The 15,105-nt window shown below is 49.8% G+C and overlaps 1 protein-coding gene and 1 long non-coding RNA gene across 2 annotated transcripts; both read right to left on the bottom strand.

The window, feature by feature from the left end:
• Window positions 1–1,171: 1,171 nt before the first annotated feature.
• Window positions 1,172–2,300, bottom strand: LOC311585700. The gene is made up of 2 exons (XR_014775305.1): window positions 1,938–2,300; window positions 1,172–1,514 (listed from the first exon to the last, which is right to left on the bottom strand). It is a non-coding gene; the product is annotated as an uncharacterized lncRNA (long non-coding RNA).
• Window positions 2,301–4,525: 2,225 nt separating this feature from the next.
• LOC311585688 (fatty acid hydroxylase domain-containing protein 2-like) lies at window positions 4,526–14,412 on the bottom strand. Its single transcript, XM_084761171.1, has 7 exons — window positions 14,293–14,412; window positions 14,090–14,193; window positions 11,022–11,143; window positions 8,350–8,555; window positions 7,852–7,957; window positions 7,425–7,591; window positions 4,526–6,134 (listed from the first exon to the last, which is right to left on the bottom strand). The coding sequence occupies exons 1-7, from the start codon at window positions 14,361–14,363 to the stop codon at window positions 5,942–5,944; spliced, it is 969 nt and encodes a 322-aa protein (XP_084617297.1). The 5' UTR covers window positions 14,364–14,412; the 3' UTR covers window positions 4,526–5,941.
• Window positions 14,413–15,105: the final 693 nt, after the last annotated feature.

Below are 15,105 nucleotides of genomic sequence, written 5' to 3'. Positions count from 1 at the left end.
CGCCTGGCTGGAGTCTCGATTCCATTTCCTGAATTCAGGACCCATGATGGTTCTTCCCAGTCTTCAACAGTGTCCACCTCAGTGGGGTATCGATGGTGTTTCCAAGCAGCTGAGCCTGAGGCAAGACACACGTAGACTGCCTTCACATGGGCTATTATCTACACTCTTTCCACAAATGAATATGACAGGCATTTGATGGCGCAGGCCCGAGAGGCACTACCTTCTCTCAGGCTGGTAACCTGAGCAGTGTGTGGGTTCTGCTGGTCCATTCCCAGAAGCCTGAATCTTCACGTCAGCCCTCAGCCCTGTCCACTCTACCCAGCATCAAAAGCCGAAAGGCCCTTTTCATGGCCAGTGAAGGTACACACGTCCATCAGGACACTGGACTCAGGAAAGCCTCGCTCTCTCATCTCCCTGCCTTCGGACTAGATTTCCTCAGACCAATCAGATTTGTTCCTGTGCATGGGTGCATGTGTGCTTGGTGCATGAGCATGCCTGCACACGCACACATGTGTCAGATGCCAGCCTTGTGTGCTGTTCTTCAGGAGCTGTCCATTTTGTCCTTTTAGACAGTCTCTAACTGGGACCTGAAGCTCACTGATGAGGCCATGTATGCTAGGTCTCTGACTATGTTTGCCTCCTGGAGCTGGGATTATGAGTACAGTATGGTGCTGCACACATGAGATCCCAGCACGGGCAGGCAGATCACTGTGAGTTCAGGGCTGGCCTGGTCTACAAAACAGGTCCAGGACAATCAGGGCTACACAGAGAAACCCTGTCTCAAAAGACCAAAACAAAACAGACAAAATCCAAGTACATGCTGTGGTACCCAGCTTTCCATCCCTTCTATGGATGGAACTCAGGTCCTTGTGTACATGGCGAGTGTTTTATTGAGCAAACCATCGCCCCAGCCCAGAGAGGCTGCTCACACCAGAAGAGCCTATTGAAAGGTGATTCATTTTCTTTTTTCTCAGACCTTTCCATTCTTGGGAAAACAGATATAAGAAAAAAAAGAAGAAGAAAAACAAGAGGAGGAAGAAGAGGAAAAGAAGAAGAAGAAGAAGAAGAAGAAGAAGAAGAAGAAGAAGAAGAAGAAGAAGAAGAAACAGACAAAATCAACCACTGAAAATGAGGAAAAAAATTCAGAACCCACCTAATCCATAGAAAGTGCTGTTTTTTCCCCCTCCTTAGAATTTTTCTTCTGTTCTGTTTTTGGAAATAATATATTCTTAAAAGTTGCCTTATTGTGGAGCGGGAACCTGAACTAATGCCCAAATGCCCGTTTTCCTTGAGTCTCCACCTGACTGGGAGCACCCTGGGCTTGGACTCACTAGAATTTTCATCAGGACTGAGTTGCATGGACAGGACCTCCTGCCTGGAGGCCAGAGAGTAGGGGCAGCTCTGTCAGAGCTGTGCCCAGGACACCCCTGCTGTTGCATCCTCTGAAGCTGATGTCCTGTGTCTGCACTCTGCTGCCACTGTCCTTGTTCTGCTTGCTGTCGCTTCACCAGGCCCTACTCGGGCCTGTAGGGTTTGACTAATAATAGTGAGGAAGGTCACCTGTTGAAAATGCAAGACAAAGAAGGAGAGCAAGTCTGATTGATCAAACTCTCAAACTTTATTAGTCAGGCAGCAGCTTTTATTAGTCAGAAGGCAGGGAAGGATGTTGCTATAGCAACCCAGCTGCAGGATTTTCTCAAAACACAGGGAATTCCAGGCAGGGTCATAATGTCCTGCCACATAGGGTATCTGGCTCTATCCTTATCTAGTCTAACTGCTAAACCATAACAGGGTTGCTCCATCTCTATCTGTCTGTAGTCTAACTGCTGCCTCACAAAAGGTTCAGAAATTTCTGGTGAAAGACATAGACTTAAAAGTACAGACTTGGACAAGAAGGCTGATGACTGGCCATATGGCCTATCGTCCCCAACAAGGACCACCCAACCTTTGGAAGACCAAGGCCAAGTTTGCTTCAGACCGGTGTAAACAGAGTGGGTCTTGTCTGGTCCACCTTGTCCTCAGCCTGTGTGTCTCCTCAAGCCCTGAACAAGAGGAGAACACCCACGGACGGCCTCAGCTTAGATCTGTGTCTGACCTTAAAGACCTTTGACCTCAAGGAGGTTTGTATCTCAAGGTGGAGAAAGGTGCCATTCTCCAAGGGTTTGGTGTGGGCTGCCCATCTTAATACCCTCACCCCCTACAGGCCATCTCTGCCCACCCTCTCTGCCACCCTGCCTGGGATCACGGGGTGAGAGGAACCCAGGGCTGAGTGATTCTGCCTTTGGTGAAGCCCCGAGGCAGGAAGATATATGTGGACAAGGAGTATACCTGACTTCTCTTCTTCAGCCACCGACTGCCCAGGCTGCCCTGTGAGAGCCAGAGGAGTGGATGGAGGCTGCTGTGATCAGGAGCTGGGGAGGGTGACGGACTGAGCACACAGACTAGGGAGACTGTATGCTCACCCCACATGGGACCTGGGCAGCACTGGGAGGGTGTGGTCTTTTTGCTCAGTTACTGAGACTTGTGTGGCCCTCGTCCTCATCACTGAGTTCCTCTGTTGTCCCAAAGGCTGGGACTAGGACACAGCATCCCAGGCTGGCAGGAGCTTGCTTTCTGTCTCTGGACACCTTGGTTTGAGCTCATGCCCTGCACCACGTGGTCCTCCCAGGGCTGAGTATGTGGGAATCCTGTGTCAGTTCCAGGACTCAGTTGTGTCCAAGGATATAGGAACAGGGTGTGCTGGTGGATTGGAGGCTTTTCCTGAGTCTGGTATCTGCCCCATGGTGCACCCTCTCCAATAGTGGGCTCCTTCTCCTTCCCTTCCTGTCCCCTTCCTGTCCCTGCTCAGCCCTATGCTGTATATCCTGCAGCACGGAACGTCAGGGCTTGGAGGCCCAGTGTCAGGGAAGGTGGTTCCTCTCTAGACTATCCAGGCTAGGTTTGCCATCCTCTCCCAGACCCTCCCAGGCCATCTGAGGGAGGAAGAGCCTTTGTGGTGGGAAGACGAGGCTATCATCTCAACTCAGGCTGAGGAGGGGTGGGAGTGTAGTTGTGTGTGTGTGCATGTGCGTGTGTGTGTGTGTGTGTGTGTGTCTGTCTGTCTGTCTGTCTGTCTGTCTGTATTTTGTGTGTGTGTGTGACATGTTAGGTGTTGACATTGCAGTGTAGTTTACATCTTCACCTTCTGAAGACACTTGAATTTAGGACCGATGTGTCTGTGACAAGTATGCCAGGAGTGGCTGGGGCCACCAGAGCAAGCCGCTTCCCCATCACCATCTTCCCATGGGATCCAAGACCTGAGACAGCCTGCCAAACGGAACCACCTTCATCCTCTGGCTGTGCCCACAAGGGGCAGACTGAGATTTGCCCTCTGAGCCTCAGAGAGAATTGGCTACACATGAGAGGGCTGCCTGGCCCTGCTCCAACCTGCACCCCAGGTTCAGACAGAGGTGCTGAGCCCATGTCAAGTTGTTAAATGTTTCTGTTCTGTAGCTCTTTCCTGCTCCTTTTCGATGACATTTACAAAAGAAAGCAAGCTGCTTGGAAGGCCTGGAAGTGAGGATAGGGCATGATGTCAAGGCCAGTGTGTGTGTATGGGGGAGAACTAGAGCCTTGAACATCCTGGCCACCTGGGTGGGACCCCAGAGTATCTCTCTTGTTAAAGGGCCCCTGGTTCTCCTCAGCCCCACCCTCTCCTCCAGCCATGGTGATGGCAGAGGCAGAAGAGAACTCTCTGCCCAGTTCTCACAGGAAAGGAAAACTCGGCGTGGGCTTTGCAGAGAAGGTTCCACCTTAGCGCTCGTACCTTTCTTTGCCATGTGCTAGGATATCACATTCAACAGGACAGACAATGTAAAATACTTGAATGAGCTTGTATCATAACATTAATATTATTGAGAGTGTCTGCTTCTTAGGCTGAAGTGATTCATTCATTATTCTGGTCCTGCTCTAGTCCTTTGTAATTGGTGGTAATTATTACGCTTTTCTTTTTAATACAAAAATATGTATAACAATAAAAACTTGAAAAAGTAAAACACCGGCTGGTCTCCCATCTGGGACACTGCTGTTGGGTGTGAGACAGGAGGCTGGCGTGTGTTCCCAGAAGGAGGAGCCCACTAACGCAGTCTTCGAGAGGAGGCTGCTCTGGCTCCTCTGCAGCTGTGTCAGGCAGGGCCCATGGTGCTGCTAGTGCATCCAGTGCTGTGCAGCCTGGACCCTCTTGGCCCTGCATCCTGGGAAGCTGGGGAAAGGGTGGAGTTGGGTTTCCATTGCCCAGGGTACATATGAGCATTCCCTGTGCACTGTTGACTGTCCTCTAAGACCTAACTAGAGTTTCTTACTGTCAGGTGGGTCGGTGATCACTGCCACCAGTGGCCTATATTCTGTAGGTGACCAGGAGAGCCAGACTTACCACAGTGACATTCATTAGGAGTGGCTGTGTCTGCTGGCTCCTCAGTTGTGTAGACTTAGATCTCTAGTGTTGTGCAGTCATGGGTGAGGTCGAGGACATGACAACACAATCTGCTCTTTTATGTGGAGGTTTTATTTCCATGCTTCTTTGCCATGTTTTTGTGGAGACATTAAAGCCCTACTGATGGTGGGCTTCTGCGATAAGCCTTGTTTGCTAACAGTCCCTCACAGAGTCCATTTTTCTGACCCCCCGTCCCTGCCCTTTTTCATGACACTGCAGAGAGCATATCTCCAGATTCTCATGGGAGGAAGGGAATGGCTGGCCTGCAGTGATTGTGGTGGGGCTGGGGAAGTGGGTTGGTGCTTGAAGGAATCTAAGGTCACAAGGGCAGAGGAGGCTGGGACTGCAAGGTGCCCTGTTGGCAGTGGGCCCAGTCTTCAGTGGGCTTCAGTGCCATGGGATGAAATCCTGCCCTGTAGTTGGTTTTAGAAAGCTGGTCATGCACACTTTGAGATTTTGCTGGTGTCAAGGCTGGCTATTGGACTTACACTCTGAGCAGCTGTGACTACAGTACTGCTACCCAGCTGTTTTATTTCACTTGAGCTATAGTATGGTTGCCCTGACTAACCTGGAACTGAAAGTGTACAATCAGCACAGTTGTGATAGAACTTAGCAAATGGTGACTGTGGCAGCCTTCCTGGGCCAACCTAGGTGCCATGGTCTTGGGATCTCAGGGTACTAACCATGGGCTGCCACAGTGGTGTCTTGGTAAAACTTTACTGCGGTAGCCTACGGCTTCGGTGTTCCTGGGCCTGTTTGCCACTGATTTCCCATGTGAAGGAAGAAGGGCCTGCCTGCTCTTACTCCATGCTTCCCGGGGCTCATTGTCGCAGGGAGACGACTATGGTTTGGGTTTAGAGAGAAACTGACCTGAGTCCCCCTCAACATGGGCAGCCCCTGGAGCTCAGCCCTAGTGTGCACTCAGGCTAAGGCACAGGAGCTGGGGAGCCTGTTAATTGAGAAGCTCCTGTGGGCTGTCCTAGCTCCTTCTGAGGGACTTGTGTTGTGGAGGGCAAAAGTAACCCAGGCTTTCTTGGAGGAAACAGGGACTACATCTAGCATGTCCACACCTCTGACCTGTGATTACCTCAGGTTCCCTGGCTTTAGGTGTGAGAAAAGTTTTTGGAGCCAGAACTCCCCCAGTCCCACTGCCACCACATTCTCTATCCCACCGAGGCCACAGGGGAGCTGTGTGGGAATTGGAAGAGAGGACTCGGGGATTCTCCCAGGCTCTCTGTGATTTTTCTCCCCTGCCTGTGCTCCAGAAAAAATAGCTAGTTGCTTTTCTCTAAGTGAGTTCCTAGTCCTAAGTGACATGGGAAGTGGTTTGGGGAAAACCCTGACAATATCACGGCTTTGTCCTGGCAGGAAGCCTGCCTTCCCTCCACCCTAATGGGACAGCCCTTAGAGTATGGTGGTCAAAGGAGGCCAGTTGCTGAGGGTGGCATGGACCCAGGCTGTCACCGCATCTTACTTCTGAGGGAACAGCCCAGATGGTCCAAGGAGACTCTCTATCTTCTTTGGAGGGTCGGGAATGCTCTCTGAGAGTGGGGTGAAGCCCAGCAGGATGACATGTCTTTCGTAGGCCTTGCTCTTCTTAAACATGACGTCAGTCCCATGTAGGTGGTCCAGCACCCCCAGGGTCCCATAGCACTGGTTGAACCTGAAGGAGGAAAGAGTATTGTGCAGCAATCACTGGTGGGAAGCTGTGGGTCTCCCAGTCCCCCTCTCCTATGTAACTCCACCATGTTGTGTAGGCCCATTAGCAGAGCCTGGATTATTCCTTTGAATGGTTCCATTTGTGGGTTGTTTAAGAATTGAGGTTATTTTTATTTCTTGTTGTACTTGTTTTTCTTTCTTCTTGGTTTTTTGAGACAGGGTTTCCCTCTGTATCCTTGGCTGTTGTAGGCTCACTTTCATGATCGTGCTGGCCTCAAACTCTCAGCAATTTGCCTGCCTTGGCCTCCCAAGTGCTGGGATTATAGGCGTGTGCCACCACACTGGGCCATAGAGTTTTTGTTATTACTGTGTAAAAAAGTTTCACAAAACTGAACTCATGTGTAGCTGGCTTTGAACTGGTGCCAATGCTCCTGCCTCAACTCCCCCAATGCTGATATTAAGTCCACCTTGTTCTTCACGCACCTGGAGTCCACCTCTTTTGTTACTGGGGATATGGTATGCACAAGATCAGCCTGATAGTCATGTGGCTGCTGAGCTCTCACTGTGTAGACCAGGCTGGCCTGGAACTCTCTTCACTGTAGACCAGGCTAACCTCACACTGAGTCCTGGAATTAAAGGCCTGCTAGCATGCCCAGCTGTAGCAATCCCCTTTTCACACTGCTGAACCATCTCTGGGTCCTACCTACTCCATCATACTGTGTTCTGGAGTGCAGAAGTTAGAACTTCATGCAGACCAAGGCTTGTTCAGGTAGGCTGAGGGGCGCCCCGCATCAGAACATCTTGGAAGACATTAGGAGGCAGATCCCTGTGACAGGCTCCACAGGTACTTTGACTGGTCTGTTTGGAGGGGACTCATGAATAACTGTTCTGATGTGTCTGATGACCGAGGAATAGACTGGGATGAGGTCAGTTATGTTGTTGAGTCTCAATCCCAGCAGTTTGGAGTTTGAGGCCACTCTTGTCTACATAAGTTCCAGGATAGCCAGGGTTACATAGAGAAAAGCTGTCACAAAACAAAGAATAAAGCCCACAGTGCTTAAGTGTGCCAACTTTTTCTGCACATGGTTTCTGAGGAGATGATTCAAGGCTCACAAGTTTCAGCAGTCCTAGAACCCAAATTAAAATTTCCAACTGCAGGAATGACACGGTGTCAGACAAAAAGCGGAAGATCAAAATGGCCCTGTTTACTCAGCATCTTTGCAGCTGGTTCCTGCAGGTAGATAGAGGCACCACTGCGCCATGAAATAATTGAGCAAGGGTGCAGTTGGCTTACTTGAGATGGTGGTAGTCATGGAACTCAGGTGAAGGCAGGAAGGGCAAGTGGTACCCACAGTGGGAGATGGTGCTGATGATGAGAGCCAGGGACAACCACACAGTGATGGAGGACAAATGAGAGCCCATTGCTAGAGGACCCATCATAACTGGCAACATGTTGGAAGCCTGCAAAGGAAAGGATGATTCAGGAGATGGAGGGACCCAGCTGGGTGTTGACTCTGCCCTTCGTGGTTGTAACTTGGGACACACTGACTTAGCTTCAGCTTCCTCTGCAGCAGAGTCAATTTGTAAATGGTTTTGGGGAAAATAAGATGATGTACATTAGGCACCTGCTACAGCCAATACCAGGCAGCTTTTTATTGGGAGGAGAAAGCTGAGCAGGGAACCAGCAGCCTCAGCTTCTGTACTTAAGGGGCCATACTTACCACGTGTTCTATAGGGTGGGCATACATTGAGATCACACCAATGGGTGCTGTCCACTCATGATGTTTCTTGTGTATGTTCTTATACAATGTTGGGTGATGAAGGATCCTGGAAAGATAATTCATAGATGGTAACTGCCAACGCCCACTTCTCTCCATTCCAAGCAGATCATCAAAAAGTCAAGGTGCGAACGAGTCCCCATCTGAGGAACAGGCATCTGTAGTCTGCGGATGATAAGTCTGGGTTCCATTGTCTCCAACCCCAGCAGAGAAGTAAACTGAGACCCAGAAAGGAATAACAGGAGCTAGAAGGGGGCTGACCCACTCTCCCATGCGAATAGGGAAACCACTTCTTCCCTGGGCGTCATGTCAAGTTGGAGAATCAGTTGTGTCTCTGGTGCTTGTTGGTAGGGCCTGAGTATAGAGACCACAGCTCAGTGGCCTCTTGTGACCAGGAAGTTGTCCCAGGAGGAGGCCATAAAATGCAAGGAAGGAGCTCACCGGTGTGAGTAGTAGAAGAAGATTTCATCCACAAGGGTGAAAAGGGCCATCTCCATGATGAACCAGTGGAAGGTGGGCAGTTCTCGGGAGCAGGGGTCTCCCCTCCACTTCAAGAAAGGGTAGGAGATGACCAGCATGGGGAGAGAGATCATAGTCTGGTTGAAAATAACGGAGGGGATAGCCTGACGCAGCTTCACGGGGTCTACCTGCCAGGACACAGAAGGAACAGGGAGAGGGACATGAGAAGTAGGTCTCTACCTCACGTGCTAAGGGTGGGCTCTGGGAGTGACTGAGGTCTCCACAGTCTGAGGCTGGCCATGGTGAACAGTACTGTCCTGTCCTGACATGGCAGTGTCCCCTCTCCCCCAGAGAATAGGCTCTGTAGACTAGGACCTGACACTTCCGAGTTCAGGCTCACACAACACCCTGTCCTCTACAGGGACAAAGAAGCAAATCCCAGTTAAACACAGGAAGGGATAAGCAGCGATGGTCACTCAACCATCTTGATGAAGGATTCCAGAAGAGTCTGAGTGACTGAGAGCAGGCTGGCCTTCTGTAGCCTTACAAAGAGAACAACACATCTGCACGGATGGGAGCAGCAGGGACAGGCCCCCAACCTCCTTCAGCTCCCTCAGCTTGGGGCCAATCCAGTGAGGCTGAGCAGATGAGCATGGAAGCCTTGGATTGTGAACCTTAGAGCTGGCAGCCTCCACCCAGTGCCCTCATGGCTACTGGGTCCCTGCTGGGAAGACATGGCCTGAGAATTAGGGCACTGGTGTGGTCTACAGGAACAGGAAGGAGGAAGCAGCCTAATGGGGAAGAGACTGGAAACAGGGGTCCTCTAGTGTCTCAATATTGGAACAGGTCAGAAGAAAGTTATAGCTTGTAGATTATTTCAATGGATGAATCTGAAATGTTGTTTATATGAGTCTAATATATTTTTCTCACATTTCTTCTGTCTGTCTGTCTGTCTGTCTGTCTGTCTGTCTGTCTGTCTGCCTGCCTTAAAATAGTTACTAAAAAACTCACGGGACAAGACAGCCAAGAGCAAGGACAGAGGCTGTATATCCCACGTTGAGAGGCTGTATAGATGCCTCTGAGACAAGACAGACAGCTCAGAGAGACTGCCAGACTGCAGAGATGACTCAGTCAGAGAGCTCTGCCTCAAGGGAGAACAAATGGGTGGCAGTGTGTACCTGTGTTAAGTGGGCCAAGGGATGGTTTTGGTTTTGGTTTTTGAAACAGTCTTGGGGACTGAAGAGATGACTCAGTGGTTAAGAGCACTGGCTGGTTTTCCAGAGGCCTCTGAATGCACGTGGTAGGTCACAACAGTGAGTCTGACATCCTCTTCTGGACTCTGTGGGTGCTACTGCATGTATGTTAAACACAGACACACATGCAGAAAAAACACCCAACCCCATAAAGGAAGTAATTGAAACAGTCTCCTGTAGCCCTTCTGAATGATCCTCCTGCCTCCGTCTCAGATGCTGGGAGTCCAGGTGTGTGCTGCCACAGCCAGGCAAAGATTGTGTGATAATCTTTAGAGATGGAACAGTTAGAGCATTTATGTGATAATGTAAAGAGAAATGAGCCAGGCTGAGAGAAAGTCAGAATGTTAGGAAAGAGGGAAGAATGCTGAAGCCATTTCCTGGAGCCAAAAGGACAGGAAGCAGGAGAGGTGACAGTCACAGCCCAGGACAGAACCATGGAGAAGGGGTCCTGGCTTTCATTTCCTCAGTGTGGTGGAGGCCAGGCTAGGAAGGAGCTGCTGAGAGAGGAGAGGTGTGCAGAGGCAAGGAGGAGGAGGGAGGGTGGCTTGAGGTTAGGCCTGGACCCAAGGAATGGCAGCAGCCAACAGCTCCCACTGCAGTCAGCTCAGGGATCCTGCTAAAGTCAGCACCTCCTCCAGCTATTGAGGGAGGACATGGTCCAAGGTCCTTCCTGTGGCCTCAGACAGAGCTTTGGAGCTGAGAAGCCCCAGGATGGGCCGGGAAGTGGCTGGGTGGGTAAAGTGTTCTTGGAGTTCTTGGAGTTGTGCTGCAGCCATGTCTGTGACAGGCTGAGGCAGTCCTTTCTCCTCCTGGTATGTTGAGCACAGTGTCACGGGGCCACTGTGGGTGGGAATCAGCTGACCAGCACTTTGGTCTAGACTGGCTCTGGGGTGAGTGGCCTTTCCATTTCTCTCTTACTTTATTTTTTAATTATTGAGGGGTGTGTGTGTGTGTGTGTGTGTGTGTGTGTGTGTTTGTAGGTCTTTGTGCCCTGGTGTGCATCTGGGGTCAGAGTAAATGGTGTTGGTTCTCTTCTTCCCCTGTGTGGGGTCCAGGGACCAGACTCAGGTCTTCAAGCTTGGCAGCCATGCCCTTACTTGCTGAACCATCTCACTGACAGGATCTCCTGTAGCCTAAGCTACCTTCAAACTTCCTATGTAGCCAAGGATGACCTTGAATTTCTAATCCTCCTGCCTCCACTTCCTGAATGCTCAGATTATAGCTATGTAGCCCCACATGTACCTTCGTAATGGCACCCTGGGCTTCTTTTGAGCTAACCAAGCACTGTATGAACCAAGGATACCCAGCACCTTCTGGATTCAGGTCACCTCAAGGGTAAGATTTGGCTTGCCTGACTTTGGTCCCTGCATTCCCAGCAGGAAGAGCTGCAATGCCACTTACCGGTTCATTCTTGCCAAGTTGGATGCGGTAGCAGGAGATGGAAGAGGGCTTCCCTGTTGTGTCCACCAGCAGCAGAAGGCCATTGAAAACCCAGAAGCACAGCCCAGGTACGAGGCCAGCACCTGAGGCAGAGAGCAGAGCAACTTAGAGCATCCCAGGGACACAGTGGCTCACCAGGAAGTGAATGAACAAGTGCAAGGATCTGTCCCCTGCCTGTTCCTGTCCTAGCCTCTGTCTGTCTCCCTCTCTCCTCCATGTGTGTGTGTGTGTGTGTGTGTGTGTGTGTGTGTGTGTGTGTGTGTGTATGTGTGTGTGTGTGTGTGTGTGTGTGTGTGTGTGTGTGCGCGTGCTTGTGTGTGTTTGAGACAGGGGCTCACTGGGTAGTCTTGCTGTGAACTCACAGTAGATTACCCCCTGCCTCTCTGCCTCTTTCACTCATATGCTGGGATTAAAGGTGGGATTAAAACATAATTGAGATTTTGGGTGTGAGTTTTGTTGTTGTTGTTGTTGTTTTTTACTTGTTTTGTAACAGGCCAGTTTGAAACCAACTGATAGTCCAGACAGACCCCAAACTCACAGCAATCCCCTTGCCTCAGCCACCTCCTGGGATAACAGGTGTGGCTGCTATATACTCTCAGCACACGTACTGATGACACTTCTGGTCCCCTCACAAGTCTTCCTATTAGGATGAGGAGACCATCTGACCCCCTGGTCTATTACTCCCCAATACTGATGCTCCACAAAAAATTTCAGAAAATGCTGATCAAAGTCAGTAGTCTCAGAAGTTCAATGGTCATCCTCAGTCACATAACTCCTTCTTGGACCTCCTGGGATGCACGAAAGCCTATGCTTAGAAGAAAAATAACAGAGCGTGCATATAAGGGTGGCTTAGTGGGTAAGCCTGGTGACCCGAGTGCCAGCCCACGAACCATGTCAAAGTGCAAAGAGCAGTCACTGTAGGGTGGTCTGCTGATCCATCCACATAGTGTGGCATGTGCCTGTCCCTGCCCACATCACAACACGATAATAGATAAATATTAAAAAGAAAACCCTGACCAAGACACACTTCAGCTGGCGTTTTGTTTCACATCCCACTTCTCATGTCTTTAATCTCCTACCTACAGCAGTCATCCAAGGGACACCGCAGTGTTCTCTTATGGCACTGTAGCTCCTCCTAGATTGGAGAACCTGGGGAACAAGGGCACTGTTTCCCTGACCTCTGTCTCTGTCTTCTTCCTCTAGTCCTTTCCTGCCACATCAAACAGTGTCTGAGGTAGGCAGGACACAGGAAGGACTTGGGCAGTGTGGGAGGACCACTGTTAGAGCCATTCTGCCAGACACTTGGATAGACTCTGAGGTGGAAAAGGAGACAAAGCAAGCAGACACAGGCTGTGTGGAGAAATGCTGATACAGAGCCTGGCATGGTGGTACATGGCTTTAATCCCAGCCAGCACTTGGGAGGCAGAGGCAGGTGGATTGATGTGAGTTTCAGGCCAGCCTGGTATGCCAAGTGATTCCAGGACTGCCATGGCCTCACAGAGAAACCCTGTCTTGAAAAAAAAAAAACCAAATAAATAAATAAATAAATAGAATAAAATTAGACGAAATTCTGGTACAGTGTGTTTCAAAATAACAAGCAAAGCTGGGTGGTGGTGGCTCACACCTGCAATCCAGCACTTGGGAGGCAGAGGCAGACAGATCTCTGTGTTTGAAGTCAGCCTAGTCTATAAAGTGAGTTCCAGGATAGCCGGGGCTACACAGAGAAACCCAGTCTAAAGAAAAAAAGGATCACGGGGCTGGAGAAATGGCTCAGCAGCTAAGAGCACTGGCTGCTCTTCCAGAGGTTCTGAGATCAATTCCCAGCAACCACCTGGTGGCTCACAACCATCTATAGTGAAATCTGGTGCCCTCTTCTGGTGTGCAGGTGAACACGCGGGATACTGTATACAATAATAAATAAATCATTTAAGAAAAGAAAAAGAAAAAAGAAAAAATGATCATAATTTCAAAAATACATATAATAATCACAAGAAAATTTGGGGTTAGAGAGAGAGGGCTCAGCGGTTAAGAGCACTGGCTGCTCTTCCAGAGAGCTGGGGTTTCATTTCCAGACCCCACATGGTGCTTCACAATCATTTGTTACTCTAGTTCCAGGGAAACCAACACCCTGTCCTGAGCTCCCAGCTCCTGCACGAACATGGCACATGGACGTACACTCAGGCACACTTACACACACAAAGTAAATGAATAGTACCTTTGACTCCAAGGAAACATTCAGAGCAGCTAAATGTCTGTTAGCATGAAATGAAGAGTCTTTCAGGTGACAGAACAGCCCTGGCACATGAGCTATTAAGGCCTTGCTCCATATTGGCAAGATGGTTCCAAGTACCCAGGAGTCAGAGGCAGGCAGATCCCTGTGCGTTCGAGGCCAGCCTGGTCTACAAAGCTAGTCCAGGACAGGCAAGGCTACACAGAGCAACCCTGTCTCAAAAAACAAAACAAACAAAAGACAGAAACAAAATGGCAGATTGGCAGTGGTGGTACACACCTTTAATCATAGCAATCCCAGAGGCAGAGGCAGGTGGGTCAATATGACTCCAAGGCCAGCCTCGTCTACAGTGTGAGACCAGGACAGCCAAGGCTATGTAAAGAGACCTTGTCTGAAAACAAAAAACCAAAAAAGCAAAAAACCTCAAACCACCACAACAACAGAAGGGCAGATTGGGCCCATAAGATAGAGCAGCAGGTGAAGGCCCTTGCACCCAAGCTTGACAGCCTGAGTTCAATCCCCAGGCCCACATTCTGGAAGAAGAGGACCCACTTCAGCAAGGTGTCCTCTGACCTCCACATGCATGCTATGGCAAGCTCATGCCCCCTTCACATGCACATGGAGTCAATTTTCTACTACTACTACTAGTAGTAGTAGTAGTAATAATAATAATAATAATAATAATAATAATAATAATAATAATAATAACAACAACAACAACAAAAATGGTGATGATGATGAGTAGTGTAGGAAAAGAACAAATGTGGAGCCCCACACAGCCCTCTGTCAGGAATCTCACCTATAAGGAACAGGATCCACTCATTGCCTTCAAATGTAGACAGCAGTTTCTCCCACTGGGTCTGCCAAAAGTGGCCGGAAGCACCCCAAAATGTCTGAAGATGCCTTGGAAGGAAAACCATTCAAGTTTCTGGGTGAAGGCTGGGAAGCCAGCCCTTTCTTGCTGTGCCTCTCACCCCTGAGGTCTGAAGGGAGCACACTCACCATGTGACTGAGTTCCAGAAGGCCCCAAGCAAGAGCAGCCCAGAGCCCAGGATGAGAGCTGTCCTCCTCATGGAGCCCCAGATGTGTCCCTCCTGCAGGAGCTGGGAGTGTCAGGCCTGTCAGGTTCCTGCTGGGAGCCAACTGCTGACCTACCTCACAGCTGTGGAAGGCCCTTCTTTCCAAAGGTTCCTGGCTGTATTTGAGTGTACAGACTATAGCGTGGGGGAGGGAACAGGATTGCCCCACCTCCAGCAAACCTGTTGAGTGACATTGCTGCCCAGATCTGCATAGGAAAGGCTTTCCCCAGCTGTGTATGTGTCCTCAGACCTCATGGCAAAGGGTTCTTCAGCACCCAGTGTGTCCTCTTCAGCACTCAGTGTGTCCTGTAGTCCCCTTCTTTATCATCACAGTTACAGTCAGGTATGGTGAGGGTACAGAACTGTAATCCCAGGTCTTGAGAGGTGGAGGCAGGAAGATCAGGGGTTCAAAGTCAGCCTGGGCTATTTGAACCCTGTTTCAAAGAGAGTCCGCTGACCAGCCTGGGATGGTGGTTCTTACACATTCTCCAAAACATTTGTTGGAGGTTGGTCTGATGTATTTTGATGCTAAGTACTGCTCTCTCTCCCTCTCTCTCTCTGCACCACCTTGTACCTAGCCTAAGAGGTTTGCTAATTAAAAGCCATGACTCCTGTGAGATCAAGGCCAACCCAGTCTACAAAGTGAGTTCAGGTAGGTAGGTCTGTCTCAAAAAATGAAAAAGACACCGCCAAAAACAAAAACTGGGCATGGTGGCACACGCCTTTAATCCCAGGA

Source organism: Acomys minous, assembly GCF_964271855.1.
Source record: "Acomys minous genome assembly, chromosome: 16".
Classification (NCBI taxonomy): Eukaryota; Metazoa; Chordata; class Mammalia; order Rodentia; family Muridae; genus Acomys; species Acomys minous.
The sequence above is the reverse complement of the archived record's forward strand: the minus strand, read 5'-3'. Positions and strand labels throughout refer to the sequence as shown.

Excerpts from the sequence above, each read along its gene's own strand:
- LOC311585688 (XM_084761171.1), bottom strand. The coding sequence starts at position 14,363 with ATGAGGAGGACAGCTCTCATCCTGGGCTCTGGGCTGCTCTTGCTTGGG. Across the intron at positions 7,958-8,349 it reads TTCTTCTACTACTCACACCG|GATCCTTCATCACCCAACAT; the intron begins GTGAGCTCCTTC and ends TTATCTTTCCAG. Across the intron at positions 7,592-7,851 it reads CCCACCCTATAGAACACGTG|GCTTCCAACATGTTGCCAGT; the intron begins GTAAGTATGGCC and ends TTTCCTTTGCAG.